The sequence below is a fragment of the Martes martes genome (genome assembly GCF_963455335.1).
Source record: "Martes martes genome assembly, chromosome: 1".
Classification (NCBI taxonomy): domain Eukaryota; kingdom Metazoa; phylum Chordata; class Mammalia; order Carnivora; family Mustelidae; genus Martes; species Martes martes.
The window spans coordinates 201,631,531-201,657,541 of NC_137888.1; the positions used below are offsets into that span (position 1 = coordinate 201,631,531).

General features: G+C 46.7%; 1 protein-coding gene across 2 annotated transcripts in view; it reads right to left on the reverse strand.

Annotated features, from left to right (window-relative positions):
* Nucleotides 1–26,011, reverse strand: part of LARS2 (leucyl-tRNA synthetase 2, mitochondrial) — a 153,236-nt gene that overhangs the window by 56,429 nt on the left and 70,796 nt on the right. For both annotated transcript variants that reach the window (XM_080805188.1, XM_080805187.1), the window contains 2 exons: nt 13,512–13,619; nt 11,259–11,418 (listed from right to left, as the gene is read on the reverse strand). In XM_080805188.1, the coding sequence (XP_080661314.1) occupies nt 11,259–11,418; nt 13,512–13,619 (268 nt within the window). The remainder of the gene's footprint in view (nt 1–11,258; nt 11,419–13,511; nt 13,620–26,011) is intronic.

Consider the following 26,011-nt stretch of genomic DNA (forward strand, 5'->3'; position numbering starts at 1 on the left):
AAAAAAAAAAAAAAGGCAATGTGACCACATGCAAAAGAACGAAGGCGGACCCATACCCTTGCTGTATATAAAAATTAACTCAAAAATGGATTAAGGACCTACATGTAAAATAGAAAGTGAAAAGACAACCCACAGAACTGGTGAACATTTCTGTAAATCGTACATCTGAGAAGGGATTTGTATCTAGAATATGTAAAAAAAAAACTATTAAAAATCAACAACGGAAAGACAACTCAATTAAAAACTGGGCAGAGGGCCTGAGTAGACATTTCTCCCAAGAAGATACACAAACAGCCAACAGGCACATGCAAAGATGTTCAGCATCACTAGCCATTGGGGAAATGCGAATCAAACCCACAATGAGATTCCACTCCTGACCCCCTGGGAGGATCACCGTCAGAAAGACAGACAATAACGGGTGTTGGCGAAGATGGGGAGGAACTGGTAGCTGCTACGGGAAACTCTGATACTTCCTTGGCCAGTTAAACACAGATGTACCATACGACCCAGGAGGTCCACTCCCAGATACACACCCGAGGAAATGAAAGCATACGTCCAGATGGAAATCTGTACCTGTGTTCACAGCAGCACCACTCATAGGTGCGAGGAAGTAGCTAGAATGTCCATCAACCAGCGAATGGACAACTCAAATGCGTAAATAACATTACGCAAAGGGAATTAAGTACTGACAGAGGCCACAGCACAGATGAGTCTTGAAAACATTATACTAAGTGAAAGAAGCTAGTCACAGAAGGACAAAATACTGTATGGTTCTATTTATACGAAATGTCCAGAATCGGCAGATCTATGGACAAAGCAGACCAGCGGTCGCCTAGGGCTGCAGTAAACAGTGGGGACAGGGCATGGGATCTCTTTGGGGGTGACAAAAATGTTCTAAAACTGTGCGTAATTGTGTGGATATACTAACAACCCTGGAATTGTCCACCTTCAATTAGGGGTGAATTATATCTCAATAAAGTCATTACAAGAAAAAAATGGAAAAAAATGTAGCGTACTACATGAAACAGTTGGGTTGGGGTTGGGTTTTTGACTTTTTGCTTTTTTCATTTTGTCTACCTCAAAGTTCTATCAGGGCAGTTTTTCCACTAGAAAAAAAAAAACCCAGCGTATGAATTTAAGTATTAAGCCGATCGGTAATGAATTCACAGCAGCACTTTGCATGCTCGCCGTACCTGGTCAAAATCAATTTCTCAGAAAGGACAAAACTAAAATCGGAAGCTCTGGACCAGATTTGCCCTCCGTACTTCTCCTCAGTCAGGTTCTGCCCTTGTGAGGCAGGACGCAAGGAGGCCACAGAGAAATCTGGCATAACCGAGGCATTTCCTACAATGATTCCGTAACTGCCAAATGCTTTCGACAAAAGGAAGCATTCCAGGCCCAAAGGTGCCCTCTGCCCTTGGGGCCCCCCCACAGAGCAGGCAGGTGTTTCGTGCCCTCTGGAAAACAAACAAACAAACAGATGGCTTTCGCTCAGTGATCAACAAAGCAGTGCTCCGCGTGCGGATACTCTGGAAACAGGGTTGTGCAGTCAAGGAAGTGTGGGAAGTGCCACGTGGCCTGCTCTCAGAGACAGTCGCGGTGCACAACAGACGCGCAAAGGTTCTGAGAAGTCCAGGAGCGAAGCGACCTGTTCATCTCTGTTTATCCCAGGTTATGTGAGTGTAGAGGCTCTTCCTGCCACAAAGCATCTATCAGCATGTGCTGGAAGGATGGTAGAGGGAACTGTTTGATTAAACAGACTAAAACCTACAGCATCCCAAACCCATACACATACTGAGCAGAAAGGGGGCAGGCCAACCAAGAGTGAGCCATGAATTATTTAATGCTCCGGGGCTCCCCGGGAGATGAGGCTCTTGCTCTCTGATGTGGCAAGAACAATGGGGTTCTGTGGTACCCTTTAGGGAGACCTCACTTACCCTTTTGACAAAAAAAGTGCCTTGTGGACACCACTGGTGACTCAGAGCCTGAAATGTGTGGTTCCAAAGCCTCAGGGTTTGAATATTATTTTAATATTAGAAATGCAAGAAAAGACGCCAGGAAAGAGACAGAACAGCTTCTAGAATTCTGAAGATATTTCCCTATTGATGCTTTTTATGGTTTCAAGCTCCCATCAAGTCAGAGCTTACATAACATGACTTAAGTCAGAGGCGGTCAACTGAGAGAAGGAGGCAACGTGAATAATAGAAATAAACTCAGTTTGAAGAACTCTATGGGGAAACACCTGACTTTTTGCTCTCCTAAAGGAATCAGTGCCAAATCAGAGAATGCTGAGCAAAACACAGTACTTCTGTCAATAACACCAGCAACCCAGAAATCGGGGCAGTGTCCCCAAAGCCTCTACCCTTGCTGCCTTCCAGAAACTTCTGGGAGCTGCTATGTCCCTGCCATTCTGACAACCGCTGTTCTCCGGTCTTCATCATCTCTTAACTTGTGGTTTGCTGGCCCTCCTGCCTGCCCTCTGCCAAGCATGCCCCTCCATCTGTGCGTGTCATCCCCCTCCTCTGAGCCCCACAAGGCTCCTTCCGTACCCGCAGGGCCCCCCACAACCGCTCTGCCCACTTGGCTGGGAAGGCCAAACTCACAAAGGTGAAGTGACCTTCCTTAACTCACAGGATGGCTCTGGGACCAGAACCTTCACCATCTTCTGCCCACGCAGGAGCTGCTATGCAGAAACCAAGTTAGCGGCTGCGGGAACCCGTTTGAGGATTGAACCTCTTTCAAGTGATACGTTCGTGTCACAGCCGTGCTTTGCCCTGATTTTCAGTGGTCACTAGTCACCCTCAAAACCTGACACCAGAGGAAAAAAAATCAAGCCACCTGTCTGATTTGAGCCAGTCAGCAGTGGTAACAGACAACAGCACCATGACGCTCGGGTTTCAAATATCACCTCCAAGAAAGAAAGCATACATTCATATTCATACGGTGAGTTTTAATTCGCTTTTTAAAAAACTGCATTGCCAAGGCACACTACTGGCCTTACGTAACCAATGCCACACGTCAAAATCCAGAGACTTGACATGCAAATTAATCTTGAGACTTTGAATAAGTTGACATCTGCAAGAGTATTTCTAGTCTGAAAATTAGAATTGGAAAATACAGAGCCAAGTGTAATGTTCCACTTGGAATTATTTCTGAGATTATTAAAAAGAGGGGAGGACGAAAATGGCGAGCCATTAGGCGCTAAAAATGAAACGATGGGACAGGTCAAAGGTGACGATACTCAGAATGATCATGAAAACATTGCTATTTGCATTTGCGAAAGTAATTTAACTTCTTACATATCAAAATGTTTGGAATTTCTACAGCGCCTTTCATACCAGAAGCTCCGTCTTTCATAATGTACAGTCTCATGAAGCCCCTGTTAGTATTACCTCGTTTTATTTTTTTTTTTTTAATTTTTTATTTTAATAAACATATAATGTATTTTTATCCCCAGGGGTACAGGTCTGTGAATCATCTGGTTTACACATTTCACAGCACTCATCATAGCCCATACCCTCCCCAATGTCCATTTCCCCACCACCCTCTCCCGTCCCCCTTCCCCCCCGCAACCCTCAGTCTGTTTCTTGAGATTGAGTCTTTTATGGTTTGTCTCCCTCCCAATCCCATCTTTTCATTTTTTCTTTTCCTACCTCCCCCCAAACCCCCCCACCTTGCATCTCCCCTTCCTCATATCAAAGAGATCATATGATAGTTATATTTCTCCGATTGACTTATTTCGCTAAGCATGATACCCTCTAGTTCCATCCACGTCGTCGCAAATGGCAAGATTTCATGTCTTTTGATGGCTGCATAGTATTCCATTGTGTATATATACCACCTCTTCTTTATCCATTCATCTGTTGATGGACATCTAGGCGCTTTCCACAGTTTGGCTATTGTGGACATTGCTGCTATAAACATTCGGGTGCACGTGCCCCTTCGGAGCACCACGTTTGTATCTTTAGGATATATACCCAGGAGTGCAATTGCTGGGTCGTAGGGTAGCTCTATTTTCAGTTTTTTGAGGAACCTCCACACTGTTTTCCAGAGTGGTTGCACCAGCTTGCATTCCCACCAACAGTGTAGGAGGGTTCCCCTCTCTCCGCATCCTCGCCAGCATCTGTCATTTCTTGACTTGTTAATTTTAGCCATTCTGACTGGTGTGAGGTGGTATCTCATTGTGGTTTTGATTTGTATTTCCCTGATGCCGAGTGATGTGGAGCATTTTTTCATGTGTCTGTTGGCCATCTGGATGTCTTCCTTGCAGAAATGTCTGTTCATGTCCTCTGCCCATTTCTTGACTGGATTATTTGTTCTTTGGGTATTGAGTTTGATAAGCTCTTTATAGATTTTGGATACGAGCCCTTTATCTGATAGGTCGTTTGCAAATATCTTCTCCCATTCTGTCAGTTGTCTTTTGGTTTTGTTTACTGTTTCCTTTGCTGTGCAAAAGCTTTTGATCTTGATGAAATCCCAATAGTTCATTTTTGCCCTTGCTTCTGTTGCCTTTGGCGATGTTCCTAGGAAGAAGTTGCTGCGGTTGAGGTCAAAGAGGTTGCTGCCTGCATTCTCCTCAAGGATTTTGATAGATTCCTTTCGCACATTGAGGTCCTTCATCCACTTTGAGTCTATTTTCGTGTGTGGTGTAAGGAAATAGTCCAATTTCATTTTTCTGCATGTGGCTGTCCAATTTTCCCAGCACCATTTGTTGAAGAGGCTGTCTTTTTTCCATTGGATATTCTTTCCTGCTTTGTCGAAGATTAGTTGACCATAGAGTTGAGGGTCTATTTCTGGGCTCTCTATTCTGTTCCATTGATCTATATGTCTGTTTTTGTGCCAGTACCATACTGTCTTGATGATGACAGCTTTGTAATAGAGCTTGAAGTCTGGAATTGTGATGCCACCGACTTTGGCTTTCTTTTTCAATATTCCTTTGGCTATTCGAGGTCTTTTCTGGTTCCATATAAATTTTAGGATTATTTGTTCTATTTCTTTAAAAAAAATGGATGGGATTTTGATAGGGATTGCATTAAATGTGTAGATTGCTTTAGGTAGAATAGACATTTTCACAATATTTGTTCTTCCAATCCATGAGCATGGAATATTTTTCCATTTCTTTGTGTCTTCCTCAATTTCTTTCATGAGTACTTTATAGTTTTCTGAGTATAGATTCTTTGCCTCTTTGGTTAGATTTATTCCTAGGTATCTTATGGTTTTGGGTACGATTGTAAATGGGACTGACTCCTCAATTTCTCTTTCTTCTGTCTTGTTGTTAGTGTAAAGAAATGCGACTGATTTCTGTGCATTGACTTTATATCCTGACACTTTACTGAATTCCTGTATAAGTTCTAGCAGTTTTGGAGTGGAGCCTTTTGGGTTTTCCACATATAGTATCATATCATCTGCAAAGAGTGATAGTTTGACTTCTTCTTTGCCGATTTGGATGCCTTTAATTTCTTTTTGTTGTCTGATTGCTGAGGCTAGGACTTCTAGTACTATATTGAACAGCAGTGGTGATAACGGACATCCCTGCCGTGTTCCTGACCTTAGCGGAAAAGCTTTCAGTTTTTCTCCATTGAGAATGATATTTGCGGTGGGTTTTTCATAGATGGCTTTGATAATATTGAGGTATGTGCCTTCTATCCCTACACTTTGAAGAGTTTTAATCAGGAAGGGATGCTGCACTTTGTCAAACGCTTTTTCAGCATCTATTGAGAGTATCATATGGTTCTTACTCTTTCTTTTATTAATGTATTGTATCACATTGATGGATTTGCGGATGTTGAACCAACCTTGCAGCCCTGGAATAAATCCCACTTGGTCGTGGTGAATAATCCTTTTAATGTACTGTTGGATCCTATTGGCCAGTATTTTGGTGAGAATTTTCGCATCTGTGTTCATCAAGGATATTGGTCTGTAATTCTCTTTTTTGGTGGGATCCTTGTCTGGTTTTGGGATCAAGGTGATGCTGGCCTCATAGAATGAGTTTGGAAGTTTTCCTTCCATTTCTATTTTTTGGAACAGTTTCAGGAGAATAGGAATTAATTCTTCTTTAAATGTTTGGTAGAATTCCCCTGGGAAGCCGTCTGGTCCTGGACTTTTGTTTGTTTGAAGATTTTTGATGACTGTTTCAATCTCCTTACTGGTTATGGGTCTGTTCAGGTTATCTATTTCTTCCTGGTTCAGTTGTGGTAGTTTATACATCTCTAGAAATGTATCCATTTCTTCCAGGTTGTCAAATTTGTTGCCATAGAGTTGCTCCTAGTATGTTCTTATAATTGTTTGTATTTCTTTGGTGTTGGTTGTGATCTCTCCTCTTTCATTCATGATTTTATTTATTTGCGTCCTTTCTCTTTTCTTTTTGATAAGTCTGGCCAGGGGCTTATCAATCTTATTAATTCTTTCAAAGAACCAGCTCCTAGTTTTGTTGATTTGTTCTATTGTTTTTTTAGTTTCTATTTCATTGATTTCTGCTCTGATCTTTATGATTTCTCTTCTCCTGCTGGGTTTAGGCTTTCTTTGTTGTTCTCTCTCCAGCTCCTTTAGGTGTAGGGTTAGGTTGTGTATTTGAGACCTTTCTTGTTTCTTGAGAAAGGCTTGCACTGCTATATATTTTCCTCTCAGGACTGCCTTTGTTGTATCCCACAGATTTTGAACTGTTGTGTTTTCATTATCATTTGTTTCCATGAATTTTTTCAATTCTTCTTTAATTTCCTGGTTGACCCATTCATTTTTTAGAAGGATGCTGTTTAGTCTCCATGTATTTGCGTTCTTTCCAAATTTCCTCTTGTGATTGAGTTCGAGCTTCAGAGCATTGTGGTCTGAAAATATGCAGGGAATGATCTCGATCTTTTGGTACCGATTGAGACCTGATTTATGACCCAGGATGTGGTCTATTCTGGAGAATGTTCCATGTGCACTAGAGAAGAATGTATATTCTGTTGCTTTGGGATGGAATGTTCTGAATATATCTGTGATGTCCATCTGGTCCAGTGTGTCATTTAAGGCCTTTATTTCCTTGTTGATCTTTTGCTTAGATGATCTGTCCATTTCAGTGAGGGGAGTGTTAAAGTCCCCTGCTATTATTGTATTACTGTCGATGTATTTCTTTGATTTTGTTATTAATTGGTTTATATAGTTGGCTGCTCCCATGTTAGGGGCATAGATATTTAAGATTGTTAGATCTTCTTGTTGGACAGACCCTTTGAGTATGATATAGTGTCCTTCCTCATCTCTTATTATAGTCTTTGGCTTAAAATCTAATTGATCTGATATAAGGATTGCCACCCCAGCTTTCTTCTGATGTCCATTAGCATGGTACATTGTTTTCCACCCCCTCACTTTAAATCTGGAGGTGTCTTCGGGTCTAAAATGAGTTTCTTGTAGGCAGCATATTGATGGGTTTTGTTTTTTTATCCATTCTGATACCCTGTGTCTTTTGATTGGGGCATTTAGCCCATTAACATTCAGGGTAACTATTGAGAGATATGAATTTAGTGCCATTGTATTGCCTGTAAGGTGATTGTTACTGTATATTGTTTCTGCTTCTTTCTGATCTACTACTTTTAGGGTCTCTCTTTGCTTAGAGGACCCCTTTCAATATTTCCTGTAGAGCTGGTTTGGTGTTTGCAAATTCTTTCAGCTTTTGTTTGTCCTGGAAGCTCTTTATCTCTCCTTGTATTTTCAATGATAGCCTAGCCGGATATAGTATTCTTGGCTGCATGTTTTTCTCGTTTAGTGCTCTGAATATGTCATGCCAGTTCTTTCTGGCCTGCCAGGTCTCTGTGGATAGGTCCGCTGCCAATCTAATGTTTTTACCCTTGTATGTTACAGACTTCTTTTCCCGGGCTGCTTTCAGGATTTTCTCTTTGTCACTAAGACTTGTAAATTTTACTATCAGGTGACGAGGTGTGGACCTATTTTTATTGATTTTGAGGGGCGTTCTTAGCATCTCCTGGATTTTGATGTTTGTTCCCTTTGCCATATTAGGAAAATTCTCTCCAATAATTGTCTCCAATATACCTTCTGCTCCCCTCTCTCTTTCTTCTTCTTCTGGAATCCCAATTATTCTAATGTTGTGTCGTCTTATGGTGTCACTTATCTCTCGAATCCTCTCCTCGTGTTCCAGTAGTTGTTTGTCTCTCTTTTGCTCAGCTTCTTTATTCTCTGTCATTTGGTCTTCTATGTCACTAATTCTTTCTTCTGCCTCATTTATCCTGGCAGTGAGAGCTTCCATTTTTGATTGCACCTCATGAATAGCTTTTTTGATTTCAACTTGGTTAGATTTTAGTTCTTTTATTTCTCCAGAAAGGGCTTTTATCTCTCCGGAGAGGGTTTCTCTAATATCTTCTATGCCTTTTTCGAGCCCGGCTAGAACCTTGAGAATTGTCATTCTGAACTCTAGATCTGTCATGCTACCTATGTCCGTATTGATTAGGTCTCCAGCCTTCGGTACGGCCTCTTGTTCTTTTTTTTGAGGTGAGTTTTTCCGCCTTGTCATTTTGTCCAGGTAGGATTTGCTTTCTCCTGCTGTGGAATTCCGCTGTTCTTGGTGACTGAAGTTGGTTTTGGATGGTTTCTTGTTGATCTTCTGGGGGAGGGGCCTGTTGTAGTGATTCTCAAGTGTCTTTGCCGCAGGCGGAATTGCACCGCCCTTGCCAGGGGCCGGGCTAAGTAATCCGCTCGGGTTCGCTTTCGGGAGCTTTTGTTCCCTGAGCGCTTTCCGTAGAGTTCCGGAGGACGGGAATGAAGATGGCGGCCTCCCAATCTCTCGGCCCGGAGGAGCCGAGAGCTTGGGGTTCCGCTCCTCAGTGCGCTCTCAGAGCAAAGCGCCCAACAGTCCCGCCTCCCTGGCTTGCGGTCGCACCTCGAGGAAAGCAGTCAATTGTTGGAGCTGGAGAAAAGCGCCGGGTCGCTTTTGTCTCTGTGGCCTCCGGCCGCGCTCCGAGCCCACCCAGCCTGCGACCGGCACAAGGTAACCCTGGGCTTAGAGCTCACTCCTCGGCTTTGTCGCTATAGCCGGCTTCCCCGCTCCAATACCTGCGAGCTCTGCGGCACTCAGACACCCCCAGTCCTTCTGTGACCCTGCGGGTCCTGGGGTTATGCTGACCCCGCCTGGGTTTCCCCCCAGTTTAGCCTCTGGAGCGATGTCTCCCACTGGAGCCGACTTTTAAAAGTCCCGATTTTGTGCTCCGTCGCTCCGCCGCTTGCCGGGTGCGGGCCCCTCCCCCCGGGGTCTATCTTCCCGTCGCTTTGGATTCACTTCTCCGCAGGTCCTATTACCTCGTTTTAATTTGTGTCCCCAGGTTACCTGTAAGAAAATGAAATCTAAGGGCTAGATGTTTACATTTTTTAGTTTTTCCATTTTAGATATTCTTCAACCACTGCAGCCCACAAGGAACCTCCAAGTGCTCCTGAGAGTAAAAACGATGAGTTTTCCCTTTCAACTAGAGTTGAAAAGAATCCCGTTTTTCTTTTGAGTAAGTGGAAAATCAGACAGACAGCTACCTGGGACTTTATAAGCACAACACTGGAATTTCAACACAAGACTTTTTTCTGTTTCAGTGCCTAACAACGGGAGATGACGGCCAAGTAGTACCTGTCTCAGGCCGGGGTGCACCACACACGTATGTCTGGCCCCTCTCGGTCATGGTCAGGGGGCGGGGGGGGGGCAGGACAGGGACCGGCCCTCTGCACACCCCCCAGCGCTTAGCACCAGCAGGCTCCTCCGACACACTCACTGGTTTGAACCTGCCTTCAATGCTGGAAGTAAGCCATTAAAAGTCTTCCGCAGAGGTAAGTTGGGATGACACTATCTTTCTAGCCCGATACCAGGAAGCCTTTCGTTCTGGTTATCTTAGGAAGAGCAATTAAAAGGAAACACTCTGCATCATCCTGCAAACCATTTTTGTGAAGTCAAATAATTCACAGACCCCGAAAATTCAGACTGCGTTCTCTGGGCTGGAATTGAGAGTTTGTGAAAAGAGAATAAGGATGAGACTTTTACAGAAAAATTTACATTTCTCCAGAGACCTACTTCTTCCTCTTTTTCTTCTTCTTTTTGTTGTTGTTTAAGATTTATTTATTTATTTTAGAGAGGGAGAATGATGGGGGAGGGGCAGAGGGAGAGGGAGAGAGAGAATGTCAAGCAGGCTCTGTGCTGAGCATGGAGCCTGACGCGGGGCTCGATCTCATGACTGAATGGAAACCAAGAAACGACACTCCACCGATGGCGCCACCCAGGCGCCCCCTCCAGAGACCTACTTCTAATCGACGGGGGACCTCCTTTTGCCTGCCCAGGGTCCGCAATGCCTCCCCTCTAGTAAGAGCCTGAGTTGGTTCTGGGCAGCGACCCCTCCTCCCTGGTTCTGGTCTTGGTGGTCGAACAAGGAAGGTGTCTGACCTTCCCTTGCCCAAGAGAAAGGCCACGGGCCTCAGTTATACCATCCAGACACCCTGCTCTGCAACAGGAATCTCGGACCCAGTACCCCACACACTGAGGCGAGGTGAGAGCAGACTCACTCAGTCAGTGGCGCTCAGGAGACTGTTCGTTCCTGCTGCCAAACCCCCTACAGCTGCCTGATCCGGGTCCTCTTCCAGACTAGTTCCTGCTAGTCAGCAAGCTGCCCACGGCCTCCAGGAGGTTCCCTTTGTCCTCTGGGTCGGCCGGGGGTGCCTTCTGTTGCTCGCACCCGCAGCCTCCTGACTAATGCCCAGGCACTCCGCACATCCTCACGGCCCAGGACCACCTGCTGGGCCCATGCCGGGTCAGCCTGACCCACCGACCCAAGGCCTCGTGCTGAGCGGGACCCTGTTCAGCTGCTCAGATGACTGTGGGAATTCTTTAAAACGATAAAAAGAAGTTGTTGAAAACGCTTCCTCTGATTCTCACCGGCGTCTTCCTTGTCGCCATCATCAGGATTGTCTTATCTGACGGCAGAATTATAAGTTAAGCAGAAGATGCTATTCCTGTCAGAAAGACCCTTAAGGCTAGACTGTATCTAAAGAGGAAGAGTTGAGTTTTCGGTCACAAACTCAAGAAGCCGAGCAACCAGCCACCCAAAGCGCAATCGGGGGTGGCGACATTTTTTAATCTCTCATTTATCCCGGTGGGAAAATAGAAAACTAACAAGTGAGGCCCGGGTGAGGAACAAATCACACAGAACGACGTATGGGAAAGGACCGTGAACCCGGGAAGTGCTCGCTGTCCAGCTGGAAGGTGTGATCCCCACGTTAGCCCGAACTCGCCAGCTCACCTTTGCCGGGGACGAGGGCCTTCCGGAAGGTTTCCTTCAGCGAGCTGTGCCCGTGTAAGAGTCTGTGGGTGGGAGAGATGGCCACGTGGGAGGTGCCGTAGATGGCCTCGGGCGTGGCCGTGTAGGCGGTCAGCTTTTCTCCGGTGACTTGACCATCCACCTGGCAGGTAAAAGCAGAGCCATTTCCTTCTTCAGGGCTCCTTCGGGGCTGTCGTGCTCCCGGGCCACGTCCCCTCCTCCCCTCCCCTCCTCAAGCCCAAACACCTGGGACAGTTCCGGGCTGCACCCCAGGGATGTGGAGCCCTGAGGTGACCCCTGGACTGGGCAGACACAGACGACAGAGACGACGATCACTATTTCTCTTCGAGAAGTCTGGTGCCCCCTGCCAGGCACATGTGGCGGCTCAGAATCGAAGGTGGTCAAAGCATGCTGGGAAAGATGCCTCCCCCCTGTCCTCCTGGCTCTTTTGTTCATAAATCAAAAATAACTATCAACGTCGTGAGAAAGGAGCTATCCTTTCCTCTGGGATTTAAGGGATAGTAAAATAAATAAATAAATAAAGGCATCTGCTCTTCTAACCAGAAAAACAGTCACTGAGGCTAAAACTGTTCTGAAGAAGAAAGAGAAGACACCTCAGGTCACGCCTGAGCACGGTCCTATGGCCGGTTAAATGCCTCTGAAACAAGAGGTATACATTAGGCATCAACTGAATGCTAATTATATGAAGACACAGAGGGGACAGATGCTCCTGCCTTCACACATTCACTCAGATGTGCTCACAGCGGGCCAGTGACGGGCAAGTGTATACTATGGCCTGAGTGCCGGCTAGGGGGTCCCCTGTGGAGCTGGACTTAGGGCCACAGATGGTCCTGTACCTGCCAGACTCAGAGTGCTCCCTCCCCTGAGACGTCTCATTTTCAGGTGGGTCCGGGAACAGAGACGGAAACAGTTTCATTAATAAAATGCTGGGGAAGAGAGAGACCGTGGAAGCCATTTCCTGTACAGCGGCCAAACAGCTCAGAGACCCACCACCTTCAGCCTGGCTGAGAAGCCAAGGCCTTCTGACACGGGGGCCCGACCCAGTCTAATGCGCAGGACCCCAAAAGAAATGGCCCCAAGAGTCTGAACCAAAGTAGCAGCTGGACTGAATTTCAGATATCTCACCACCTTCTCAGGAAAGTGGTGGCAGGATTTGGTCATTTCAGGATTTGGTTTTCAAAGCTTTCAAAGTCCCTGCTCCCTCATGGGGGTGGGGGGCGGGCTTCCCGTGTCTGCAGTTGGGAGTGAAGTGGACCACATTTGTGAGGAGACGACCCAGGCAAGTGTGAGCTCTGTGACAGGCAGCAGGAGCTCAGCAGACACCGGTATGGCTGTCAGTAGGAGTCTAGAAAAGTAGGTCAACTCTGTCTCTTGGCTGCCGTCCCCTCCTTCTCAAGGTCTGGCCTAAGGTGAGGGATGAGTCTGTAGCTAAGGGCACAAAAGTCTTACGTAGGGAGGAGACATCTGAAGAATTAAAACAAATCACAAAACACAAAACAAAAAAACCCCAGAACTTTCCCAGGTAAGAAACAGTAAAACAACAACCATCTTGTCTTGTAGGGACAAAGAGAAAGGGTCAGGCGGGGGGCACCTTTCGGAGGAGGTGGGCCTTCGGTAGTGACCTCTGACCAGTGTTTCCACACAGGTAGGATCTTTTGAACCCTGAGTCAGCCCAGAACCCTCACCAGCTTCGGTGTGCCCCGTTTTGAGGTGGTGTCACCCTTGGCTTGTTGGCTTTTAGCCTGCTTTGTGACATGAACCCCTTGGAGCTCTGGGCCTGCTGCACAGGAAAATGCCCACATAGCCTTCTGCACCTCATCTCAGGGAGTTCCTGGACCCACAGAAAACCCTCTACCTGTGCTGACCAGGAGGGTGGCCTATAGCAGTAGGAGGCGATGGAACCACTTGGAATGTGGCCAGTGTTGCTCTAAGTGTAAGAGAGCACAGATTTCAAAGACTGTATGAAAACCGGAGTGTCACCTGCTTCCTCAATAGAGGTTTGTTACTGATCACATCCTGAAACGATCATTTCTTGGTATACAATGGGTTAAATAAAGATAGGTTATTAAAATCAATTTCGCCTGTTTCTTTGCACTTTTAAAAACGTGGCTACTGCCAAGTTTGAGATGACGCTGCTTGGTTGGCTCAGTGAGTTTTGAAACCGCAGAAGGGGATCTGTGAGCGTGAATCGACAGACAAGCTTTGCTCCATCACCTTCAATGCGAAGTCCAGATGGCAGCCCACACAGTCGCCGATCCAGTGGGCCTGCATGCCTTTTATTCCATACCACTCTGGAAGGTCTGCCAGCGCGTCCTGCATGGCCTGTGGGAATGACAGGAGAAGAGGGGTAGAATGGCAAAGCTTACTTAAGGGATGCCCGGGCTACGGGGCTTGCTAAGGCAGGAAAAGCTGGTCATTAAAGGAGGCTCCGAGTTCAGCCCTCTCCTTGTCCACCTGCCAATCCGAGGAGCCCAGCGAGGGTCGGAAACAGACGCACTCACCATGACTCAATTTAGTGAGATGGGTTTGACCGATTTCTCTATTCTGAGCGGGCCAATGTATGGCAAAAGGAAGAAAATTAATGAGCAAAGACCTTAATTAACATCTTCGATGAATGCAGTGAGTATATTCTCTCCCATAGTCTGGGAACGAAAGAAAACAAGTTCAAGTTTCTGAATTTTGAAACTTAAGATAGGCAACTCAGGGGGCTGGGCATGGCACAAGTCAGCTGTTGCAAAACCAGGACACTACAAATGATATCTTGGCATTAAAAAAATCAAAATCAGCTGAAGGGAAACCATCACACTGAGTTGTGTAAACATTTGCTGTTACAAGTGCGTACATTTTTTCACTGTTTTTGTGCATGTGTGTCTATGTTCAGTCCTAAATTCCTACAGCAGGGAGGCTTTTCTATAAATTACTCTCTATGGCCTCAAGTCCATGCCATCATTTAGCATTTGATGATGAGACACTTTCCTCCAACAGTTGGATTTAAAAGTAAATCACAGGGGCGCCTGGGTAGCTCAGTCAGTTAGGCGTCGGACTCCTGATTTCAGCTCAGGTCGTGATCTTGGGGTGGTGAGATTGAGCCCTGCATCAGGCTCCATGCTCAGTGGAGAGACTGCTTGCAATCCTCTGCCCCTCCCCTCACTAGTGCATGCCCACTTGCAGGTGCTCTCTCTCTCTAAAATAAATAAATCTTTAAAAAAAAAAAGAGTAGATCACATATCTGTACTGTGAAGAGTCCAATTTTAAATTCCTAGTTGTATTATGATTAATATACGCAACATAATGATGCCTTACTTGTCCGGTGTTCTGAATTCATAAAGTGCTTTTACACACATCTCTTTTCCCATACTCTGGTGACGTAGCTCATTTTCAAACCAATGAACTTACGCTGCGGGAGGTTACAGCTCTCTGATGTGAGGCCGCAGGAGTGGACGAGTCATGACTAGACCCTGACTTACTAGTCCTCAGTCGTGTGATAAACAACACAGAGCCTTCTCTATGCCTGTCATCTGTCTATCCATCCAGTTTCATCTATTCAATAGGGTCTGGAAGCTTGAAGATCCAGAAATTTCTTCTGCAGCAGAAATTATGGATAATGGACAGCAATGTGTTTATTAATTTCTTTTTCTTTTTCTTTTTTTTTAACAAGATTCTTTTTATTTATTTGACAGAGGGAGAGTGAGAGAGCACAAGAGGGCGAGCAGTAGGCAGTGGAAGAGGGAAAAGCAGACTCCCCACCGAGCAGGGAGCCGGGTGTAGGGCTCGATCCTAGGACCCTGGGATCATGACCTGAGCTGAAGGCAGACACTTAACCGACTGAGCCACCCAGGTGCCCCCATTTGTTTGTTTATTCTACTGCAAGGTATTAGCCACCCACCTGTCCACACCAAGACCTTAATCTAAGCACTGGCGACTGGGCATTCGCAAGACAGGACGAACCAGCATTCCGCCCATGGAGTTTAAACAACGCACACACGCAGTCTGCTGCTGTCAGTCAGGTAACTGATCAAAATTCAATGCCAGAGGCAATTAGTATCACAGAAGGTGAGACACAGGTCCTGGAGATGAGGCGAGGCAGAAGCAAAATAGTGGGCAGGCAGGGAAGAGAATGAGCAGAGTGAGAAGCAGGGAGAGAGCCAAAAAGGCTGGGCAGATGAACCCCAGAGGAGGAGAAGGAAAGTCACGGGAATGGGTGGGTGGGGAAAGCGAGGCTCTAAAAAGGAAAGACAGGAAGGGAGAAGAAGAGGGGATTTGGAAGCAGAGAGATAACGGGCAAACGGCACTAGTGAGGGAATGAAAGTTGGGGAGTCCCTGCCATGTGTGGGGCTACGGGGCATCTGCACAGTAAGGTGCAAGGAACAGCGCCGCATGGAACATGGCTTACGGACTGCTCGGTGACATGGTGAGCCTTCGTGCCACAGGGCTGGCAGTCTCGAGTGATGAGCGAAGGAAAGAGGGAGCAGAGCTACACTACACGCAAATGGAAAGCAGACAAAATGGAAGAGGGAGACCACTGGAAAGCCTTGTGAGTTCATAAACAGAAACACACAGAACCACACACCAAGGCTAGGAAGGTCCCCTCTCCTTCTGCCACCAATGAACCTAGTGAGGACACTCAGCATAATCTCCAATGCAGAGACCCAACCACCCTGGGTGTTTGTAGGTCGTTTCCAACACATGATCCTAGGCTTCTCCCATTTCTGGACCGTTATTTATGAAAGATGAAAAATGCTTTTTTTGTTTAAAGATTTTCTTTATTTATTTGACAGAGAGAAAAAGAGAGCACAAGTTGGGGAGCAGCAGGCAGAGGGAGAAGCAGGCTTCCCGCCGAGCAGGGAGCCCCACACAGGGCTTGATCCCAGGACCCCAGGATCATGACCCGAGACGAAGACAGACACTTAACTGACGGAGCCACCCAGGTGCCCTGAGAAATGCTTTTTATGACAAAATGTAACCAACTAGAAACTGTGGGTACTTCAAAGTCTACTTGGTAATCTGGAAAGGAGATCCATGAAAACCAAACAGTTGATAAAGAAGACACAGGAAAATTTAAGGTAAGCTTTAAAACTTGAGTTCATCACGATCTATGCTTGACACACCGTATGATGCTGACGAAACGAGACTATGTTGTACCAAGAACGCTTGCCCAAATCTCCCGGGGAGGATCAAAGGGATCTAGAGCTGCCAGTTTTAAGCAGAATAAGGAACAAATCAACCACGTACAAATGCCACACGTACATTCCAACTCCCTGTGATCGTAAGAAGGCTTTCCGGGGGGGAATCTAAAACACGTGATGGTTAGAGAACATGGGTGGCTCAGTCGGTTAAGTGACCTGACTCTTGATTTTGGCTCAGGTCATAATCTCAGGGTCATGAGATCCAGCCCCGCTCTGGACTCAGCACCGGGTGTGGAGCCTGCTTGAGATTCTCTCTCCCTCTGCCCCTCCCACTCCCCAAATCAAATAAAATACTTGATGGTGACACATGAAGGAGACCAACAGGGGCCATGATGTTTCTGTATTTGCTGGAGTGAAAGATGGCTTTTGGGAAGGTGGCACTTGAGTCCTGCTCCAGATTGTTAATTATACTTCAACTACAGTGACGTGCTTTCGGTTTCTCAGAAACACCGAACCTGCCTAAGGCGCCGGCGCGGGCTATGCTTCCGGCCTGCTCTGGCCACCTGCCTAACTCGCCCCCCACCTCCCCATCGTTCATCTCTTCTGCAGGCTGTGTGCCTGCTCCCTGACAATCAGAAGGCCCCTGAGAGCAAGCACCGTGTTTAGTGTGGCTCACCACTGAGTATGCAGCACCTACTGTATACCCATGGCGCATAGCAGACACGTGGAATCCAGGAAAACCATGAAGAAATGAGAAATGGGCCTCAAACCAAGGTAATGTAGAGACGAACCCTTTTCTGTCCTCTCCTCCCCTCTGATAATGAAGAGAAAGTCTGTCTCTAACACCATCTGGAGCAACTGAACAATCTCTGCTTTCAGGAGACCTGTCCTAGTGGTCATACCACTGACTGCACACGGGTGGCCTCATCCTCCTGGGGCCCAGAATAACAAGCCTGGCTCTTCAGGGGGCCCCTGGGTGGCCTCTCAGCTTCACTAGCATCCCTGCCTTTCCCTCTCTTATGGACCTTAGGAGGCCTCAATCTCATGATTGTAACGCTGCATGCGGTCTACTTTAAGAGAAAGTTACAGGGGCGCTTGGGTGGCTCAGTCAGTTGGGCATCTGCCTTCAGCTCAGGTCATGATCTCAGTGTCCTGCTCAGTGGGGAGCCTGCTTCTCCCTCTCCTCTGTCTCTGTTCATGCTCTCTCTTGCTATCTCTCTCTCAAATACATAAAATCTTAAACAGAGAGAGAGAGAGAAACTTACAAAGGGCTAAAAAGAAAACCTGATACCAGAATCATTTTTAAAATGTGACTTCTGGGGTGTCTAAAAATCACTCATGGTGATGACTGAAGGCAGCAGAAGATGACTCATCAAGAAAAGTTCAATTATAGGCTATGTGTAGTTTTACCTATATTTAGCGGAAACGGACTGAACTCGTACATCCAGGGTATGGATGAACACTGAGCTAGCTCAAATGCTGACCTGATCCAGACAGCCTGCTTCCTGACTCTCTCAGATCAGTATTGGCTTCTTCACCTTTCCCTTTCCTGGCTGACCTAAACAGAACATGAATTTGCAGAGTTACGTACACATGCGATGGTCTGAAAATGCTCAAAAATGAATATTAGAAACATGGGAGCATTTGTTACTGACAGCACAGACTTGAGAAGCTGCAGTATGACCCAGAGCGTAAGGCGAGTCCTGGGATTCCATCTTGGATCCACTGTCCCCGAGAGGCGTGAGAGAGAAAACCAAGCTGGTTAAGAACTGCAGTGCATACTTCATCTAAACATAACGCTCTCCTAGAAGTTGGTTCTTTCAAAGTCACCAGCGGCTTTGGAAATTCAGACAGGGCATGTGGTATCTCCATTATGAATGAATCACATACCCAAGTTACCCCGTACCCATTCACGTCAATTACAAAATGGTCGCTGAGCTCCTTCTGCGACAGACGACACTGTGTTTGGTGTGATAAAAGGCACCAGGACCTCCAGAGGACAGGAGCATGTCACACTGCCTCACGGCATCCAATCAGCAAAACCCAGGAAACTCTAGGGGTCCCGCAGCCCGGCTACCTCCAACAGATAAATCATAAGAAAAGGAAAGGGAGAAAGGCAAACCTGCACATGAAGACAGTCATGCTCAAATTAAAAGAAGGAGGGTAAGATTAAACCCCAGAGTCCAGGGAGACACATGCCGGCAAAGTTACCGAGAATTGTCAGGGAGAACCTGGCTGCTGGGGAGACTGGTTATTATGGGGAAGGGGAAGAAGGAGGGCTTCAGGGGTGTTGGCACAACTCAGCATCTTGACCTCCAAGAGTGGCTGCTTTCAAAGAAATCGATAAGCTATCTATATGGTTATCTGCATTTCATTTTACAGTAAAAACATCAGCGCGAAACACAGACTCGCTCAGTTTGGTTCTGCAGAGCTCACAGCTCTCCATCCCAGTGCGCTCCTGGAGAGCAGGGCACGGGCCAAGGCTGGCCTGCAGGCTCCGGGATGTGGCTTAAGCCTCTCCGGTTTTTCTTGAGAACCCACACAGGGTCTGGCCCAGAGCCCAGACGCGTGCCTTGGGTTGGACAAATGCTCATCAAATCGCCATTTAACTCCCTCTACTTGAGGGGGAGCCTGGGAGAGGAGAACCAGTGGAACCGGCCCCCAGCCCCCCAGGCAGGGAAGGAATGATGTCCGTGGGACCCTTCCTAGTACTGGGTGCTTTTACATGTGTGGCAACATTGAAGATGGGGCACATGTCATGTTCACGACAGCACAAGACAGCACCAGTCCACCTCGTAGATGAGAATACAAGTCTTAGCCATTTCCCCTGGTGTCCCCCGCAAGGACAGTGGCGGGGGGCAGGGGGAGCACTGGGAAAGCAGCGCTCAAAGCCCATCCCTTCCTACACCTGCCACCCCATGACCACTCTGCCATCCAAGTACTTAAATTCAGCTCTCCCGTGTCCAGGTTTCAGAGAATGTCGACTCCCCCTTCTCAAACTTGGAAGAGATGCTTATGACAGCTCTGCCTGCATCTATTATCTCATTTATTTTTTAATTTTATGGCTGGAAAGAAGATTCTGGTTACGGAGTCATGGGGCTGAGGCTGTCAGTACAATTCCCCCTCCCTGTACAGAGGCCACCGAGGTTCAGCAACCTGCCCACCATCACTTGGCAAACTGAAGCCAGGCCCTGAACTCTGGGCCTTAGTACACTAAGCAGCCCTCATTTAACGAGGATGCGCTCTCCTCGAATTTTCTCCCCAGTGCCACGGTGAACTTGGACTGTGTCAGATGCCCAGCACTGCTCTTCTTTCTTGGGGGTAATCCACGATGGGCGAGTGGCAGGGCCCCACCACCCACTATGGAGAGTTTCCAGGGCCCACTCACCTCTTCCGTGGAAGCTAAACACATTCTGGGCTCGGTACAGTCTTGGAACACTGTGGCTCCGGAGGGAAGGGGGGGGGGCCCGACCCAGAGGCACCCGGGGAACGGGTTTAAATGCCACACCAGACCTGAGAAGCCAGAGATTTGGGGACTGACAACGGTGGTGGCTTCCTGGGCAAGACCCTAGCCACATCCCTGTGGTCCCTGAATCCTGCCAAAGTTTGGGTCTCCAGCCTTCCCACCCAACTCTGAGTAACCCGATCCTCTTCTGATCTATTCCTTTGTGGCTGAAATTAACTAGAGTAACTTAAGGTGGTTTGCAACCACTTTTCCTAATTAAGATCAATGGATTTACAAAGTTTCAACATCCTGATGAATATTAGCTGATACTTTACTGCCTTGATGTCATTGTAACGGAAGTATAAAATCGAGGTGCCTGGGTGGCTCAGTTGTTAAGCGGCTGCCTTCAGCTTAGGTCATGATTTCAGGGTCTTGAGATGGAGTCCCACATCGAGGTCCCTGCTCAGCGGGGAGTCTGCCTCTTCCTCGGCCCTGTTGCTCCCCCTGCTTGTACTCTCTCCGTCTGTCCAATAAATAAATAAAATCTTTTTTAAAAGTATAAAAATTTGAATACATTAATCATATATTAATATCACAAGAATATATTAATAAATGAGTAATCAATCTTCTGATTAAACTGCACGTTCTAGAAAGCTTTTCAATTTATGGAACAATTTAGAGGATCTAAATGCCCCCAGGCACATAAGTGGTGCATTATAAGCCCTGAAAACGACCCACGGCTTTTCCTCTCCAGTAATCAATAAGTCCCATTTAACTTCCAAGCAAACCCACATGGGGTCTCACGGGATCTGATGTCTTTCCATGGGATAAAACCCACATTACATGATTTGAAGATTAGCTCCACAGCCCACACTATCCTTTTCTGCCACAGAAAATTCAGTTGACAGGGTCCTAAGCTGACGGCACTTGAAACCCCCTCCCCTCCCCCGCCTTACTGAGCCACTAAATAAGTACCTGAGCCCTCTCATTGTGTTTTTCTTCTAGACTGAATCTTCCAGGCTGAAATATTTCTGGTGGACGTGCTTTGCTTAAAATATTCAGATCTCAGGGAGGACAAAAGATCTGAATAGAATGAAATGTGAATGTTTTGATATGCTAATTAGGGGAGGGAGGACACCTGCTTGGAACCTCAACCAAATCTCTGACTATTTTTAAAAACCAGAAGAACTTTTAAAAAACAAACCAAATGAAATCAGCATCTCCGGAACAACCCAGCAAACCCTGTTTCGTCCCCAGAGACACGTGACGCATCACCGATTCTTCATGAACAGGGTTTTAGAGAGCAGAGCCCAGCAGCACCTGAGGACCTCGCCTTCGTCCTGCGCTGTTGCCCCACCATCTCCACCAGACCGGGAACAATGTGGGGGGTACTTATGGGTATTTACGGACATACTTACAGTGCTGTAGTTGTTCAGTCTAGAAGTAGGCTATGTTTATCTGTTTGGGTATTTGGGTTGAGATCATGTATATCCTTCCTCCTTTCGGGAGCAACTACGGTGATAGCAGATGGAATTCATCTTGTCTCACGTCCTTACATTTGGCAAACACTTGGCAGTGCCTCCTTTCCCCACCCCGGCCAATGTCAGCACACAGAAATCTTACTGGTTCACCCCCAAACCTGGGGAAACAGCAGGTTTGGAGACTCTCCTTAAAAGTGTGGTGAAATCACTTTTCCAACATCAGAGAGAACCTGATATGTAAGAGCTGAAGCCTATTCTAGGAGCTGCCCTGCTCTCTCCTCTGGTCCCTCTCCACCAAGCCCAGGGCATTGGAAAGGTTTGGCAACCATGGATTTATTCAACTCCCCACACTTAATAAATGGAAAAAAAAAAAAAAGGCTCACTCAACCAAGTCCACGGCAGACCCCAAATAATGAGCTGCTCAGATCTCCTCATTGTTCTGGGCTCTCTGTGCTCTTTGTCCGTAACTTTAAATTAAACCAAAGACCACGTCTTCCACCTACAAAACCTGGAAATTAACCATATGAATGGGCTTCTCCTTCCACTTTTATAAACAATGACTGGACTAATACCTAAGTCAAAGGGGACGGTTTCCCTGTGGTTATCACTCAGCAGACACAGGTTTGCAAAGGGCCCTTACAATCATTTTCATCAGGACAGGGCTGAAAATGCAGCCGGTGTTGCCCCGCAGGCACATCATCTGAATGCAGATGCTTCAGGAAGCAGAAACAGGATGGTACGTTAGTGAGTCTGACTGGGAGCCAGAGTTGAAGAACTCGAACCAACAAGAGATGGGCTGACGCGCGCATCCAAATCAAAAAAGCTTCGGGGATGCGAAACATAGGCGTGAATAAGAAAGGCAAAGATTGAAACTCAAAAGCTGGGGATGAAAAGGGAATTAAATATAACATACCTAATCTGACTCTTTCTTCAAAGAAGGAGAAATAAATCCAGACCTCCCAAGAGAGGACAGACAGTATGTGGGCTAAAGCATTAAGAATCACGGTCCACAAGTAAGAATTTCAGAAGAAGAGGTTTTAAAAACATGATACACGTTAGAAGACCTTCGTTTAAAAAAAAAAAAAAAAAGGTTTAAGCAAACTGAGAAACACAGTGGATTTTATTAGCTACTAAGGGAGAGAGTTCAGAAACCAGAGCCTGGAGAGCTGGGCACTGATTAAAGGCAGAATGGAGGAGAAAGATTTAATGACAAGATTTAATTAAAATGGACACTTTTTAAAGTCTTAACACTTAGCCAACTTCTGAATCAATGTGATCTGCGTAGCAATTATGTTTGAATTATAAATTCGTGAGTGCTTTTTTCCTAAAACTTGATCTTGTTGCCAAGATGTTCTCCTTTTTGTTTCCAAGACCCTTTCAATGCAGTCATTCCAAAGACATATCGCATATCTGAGTGGCAATAAAAGAAAATAAATGCTGAAGGCAGTAAGATGTTTATAAAAACTCTAGGTGTTCCCTCTAGAATATTCTAGAGGGATAAACTCTCCCACAGCCTCATCTCCCTCTCCTTAGTTGACTCTGGCAGGAAGTTGCATACAAGGATTTCCGCATTAGAAAGCTCATGTCGCATAATGTCTACCTTGCTCACTTCCCTCTGACAGCTGTTATTTCCACCTCTCTTCTGAAAGGTGATATGGGTTTCTAGCAAAATCCATTTGTTGTGGCATCTCAAGGCAAAAGATTTATTTGCAAATACAGTTGTGCTGTCCAAGAGTCTCAATTCCAACGAAAGTGTTATTAACCCAGAAGGGAGATAAACCAGGTCTGAGCAAGGCATCCTGATGAAGATACACGACTTGCCAACAAGGTGCATGTCCCTGGGACCATGGGGGTCAAAGGAGAAGAGGCGCCAGGCAGCTCACATGAACACTGAGTGTGCACCTCAGAGCTGAGGCAAGGACAGGGACACACCAAGTGCTATTAGATAGCTTCCACATAGCTGGACAGCAGGTGCTGAGTGCAACCACCAGGGAGGGATGTGGGGAAGGAAACCAGGAAGCATGGCGGCAGCCATTTTGGCTCACCTCCTCTTATCCCCACATGCCTACATTAACTCCGGGCACACCTAGAAGCCTTTTTCCACACTTCAGACCCAAGCAAACCCCTTCTCTGGCAGAACACTTCTTATTCCACTAACTTCAAGAGGTGGTGAGCACAGGGTCTGAAATGTCGCCCCCATACCCCTAAGAATGCCGATGACAGAGGACAGACTCTCCCAATGGCAGTCATCTGTCTGGACGAGGCTGCTTCTGATTCCTGGAGGCCACTCGGGTCACCTCACTGCCCTTGGGTGGACAGGACACAAGCGAGGCTGTCCTGTACCCCTCATGAGGAGGAACAAACAGTAAAATGGCCACATCATGTACTTAGTCCAATCTATGACTCTAGGGCACCCTTGTCTGGAAAGGTGGTTTTGTTCTGGGAAAGCAGTCTTGGGAACAAGACTGAAAGCCTTTTACTGGTCTAAGAAGGGGGGAAAAAAACGGGGACAGCAGTCCCAGGGGACATTCCGCTAAATTACCTTCACATTGGAAGCCTGCCTATAAACTGAAAACTTGCAGGAACATTAAGACCATCCCTTCCAAGGCACTCAGGTCTAGAGAATATATGTAAATAAATGCTGACATAACCCTCCTATCAGGTGTTTTGTTTTGTGATTACCGAAATGGTAACAATCATTCTGGAAAATATGAAGAGGGATGAAGAAAAACAAGTTTCCCACAATCAATATACACACCCAGGGAGACCACAATTCATGTTTTATTCCATATCTTTCCATCCTACTAATACCCCATCTTTTACTGATTCAAAGATGCACATTTTCTATTTTTTTTTTAAAGATTTTTTATTTATTTGAGGGGAGGGGAGGGAGCATGAGCTGGGGGAAGGGCAGAGGCAGAGGGAGACCAAGAATCTCAAGCAAAGTCCGTGCTGAGCACGGAGAGGAGCCCGATGTGGGGGCTCAATCCCAGGACCCTGAGACCATGACCTGAGCCGAAATCAAGAGTCAGATGTTTAACCAACTGAGCCACCCAGGTGCCCCAAAGATGCACATTTTCCCCACAGATGCTGAAACTGGGACCTGTCTTCCAACAATGGTGCCTTTGACACCATGTTTCTTTCTTACAGAGCGTAAGATGTCATGCCAATCACTTGTTACAGCTGATAAAATGTAGCAGGGTGGCCGGTACTCGTGGGATCGCCACATAGTTGAAACCATGCCTTTAGTATACTCTTTTTAAACTACCGGAGTTCGCGTTTTGCCAGAGCTGTTCACAACTTACCACAGCTCTAGAAAGGATTAAATCTTTATTTCAAGCAAATCTGACACTCAAAATTAGCCACTCTGGAATAGTAAACAAAACAGAGAGAAATGGAAAGATACTGTGGAAAATGATCTCTTTCTCTGAGAGGGACACTTCTTGTGAATAACAAAACACTATCACGTGATTACGGATGTGGCCGTTAATGCCTGTTTCCCTCATAGCCTGGCAGCCATGGGATCAGTGTCCCTGTTCTCCAGGCAGCTGGGCTCAGAAGGTGCAGGGTAAGGACAGGACCGTGGAGGGGAGACAGAACACAAAAAGACACCTGTTCAGCTCAGAGGCCAGCAAGCCGATTCCATCAAGCAGAAACTAGAAAACCTCCAACCCCTGTACCTGCCACTACCTGGCCATCTATGCCCTGGCCCTGGCCCTGTGACAGTTCCCACCGTGCTCGTGTCTGGCCTTCTGGCAACACCTGCCCTCCGACCGCACCAAGTACTAGAAGATGCCTGGTTGCTTGGGAACCCGTGCTCAGAGCTGCTGGAAAGCACACAGACCTGGCTGAGGCTCGGGAGACCCAAGTTGGGTCCTGGCTTTCTCGGGCTTGGGCGCCTCAGTTATAAAATGATAAATGGGCTGCGTTGGTCATTTTCAAGGACGCCTCGAGCTGGCCGTGAGCCCCCCTCTCCCCCCCGGGAGAAGGAGGAGGGCAGGTTGTATACTGCTTAAGAGAAACCAACAGCTGATCCCTTTGTCCTTAGATACCGTATCAATTCTGTAATTTCAAAATCATGAGGGTTTTTGGCTTGCATTTGTTTTTCAGATCAGGGCAGGGATTTAAAAAGCACCGGAGACCATGGGCTAAATGTGGGGGAGCCTGTGTACTGTTTGCTCAAGTTTCCTTTGGCTTTAAAATCCAAATATCGGGGCACCTGGGTGGCTCAGTCATTAAAGCCTCCAGCTTTGGCTCAGGTTATGATCTCAGGGATGTGGGACAAAGCCCCATGTCGGGCACCGTGCTCAGCAGGGAGTCTGCTTGGGATTCTCTCTCTGTCTCCCTCTCCCCCCATTCATGCACACACACTCTCTCAAATAAATAAATAAAATCTATAAAATCCAAATGTCTCCCTGAGCTAATGGGATTCATGACACTCACAGCCCTCCCTGGCATGCCCAGGGACTCCCCCACCCCCCACAACAAGGTGCGAACAAATAAATCTCTTTACTCCCATGGGGTCCAGGCTAACATTTCGAGAAGGAAGGAGATCCTTATTCCCCAAAGGAACTGGCCAGGAGCTCAGAAAGCCCACTCAGGGTTTAAGAGCAAGATGACATGTTTAGTTCTGCCTTCACTTTTTCCTCATTAGATTTACAG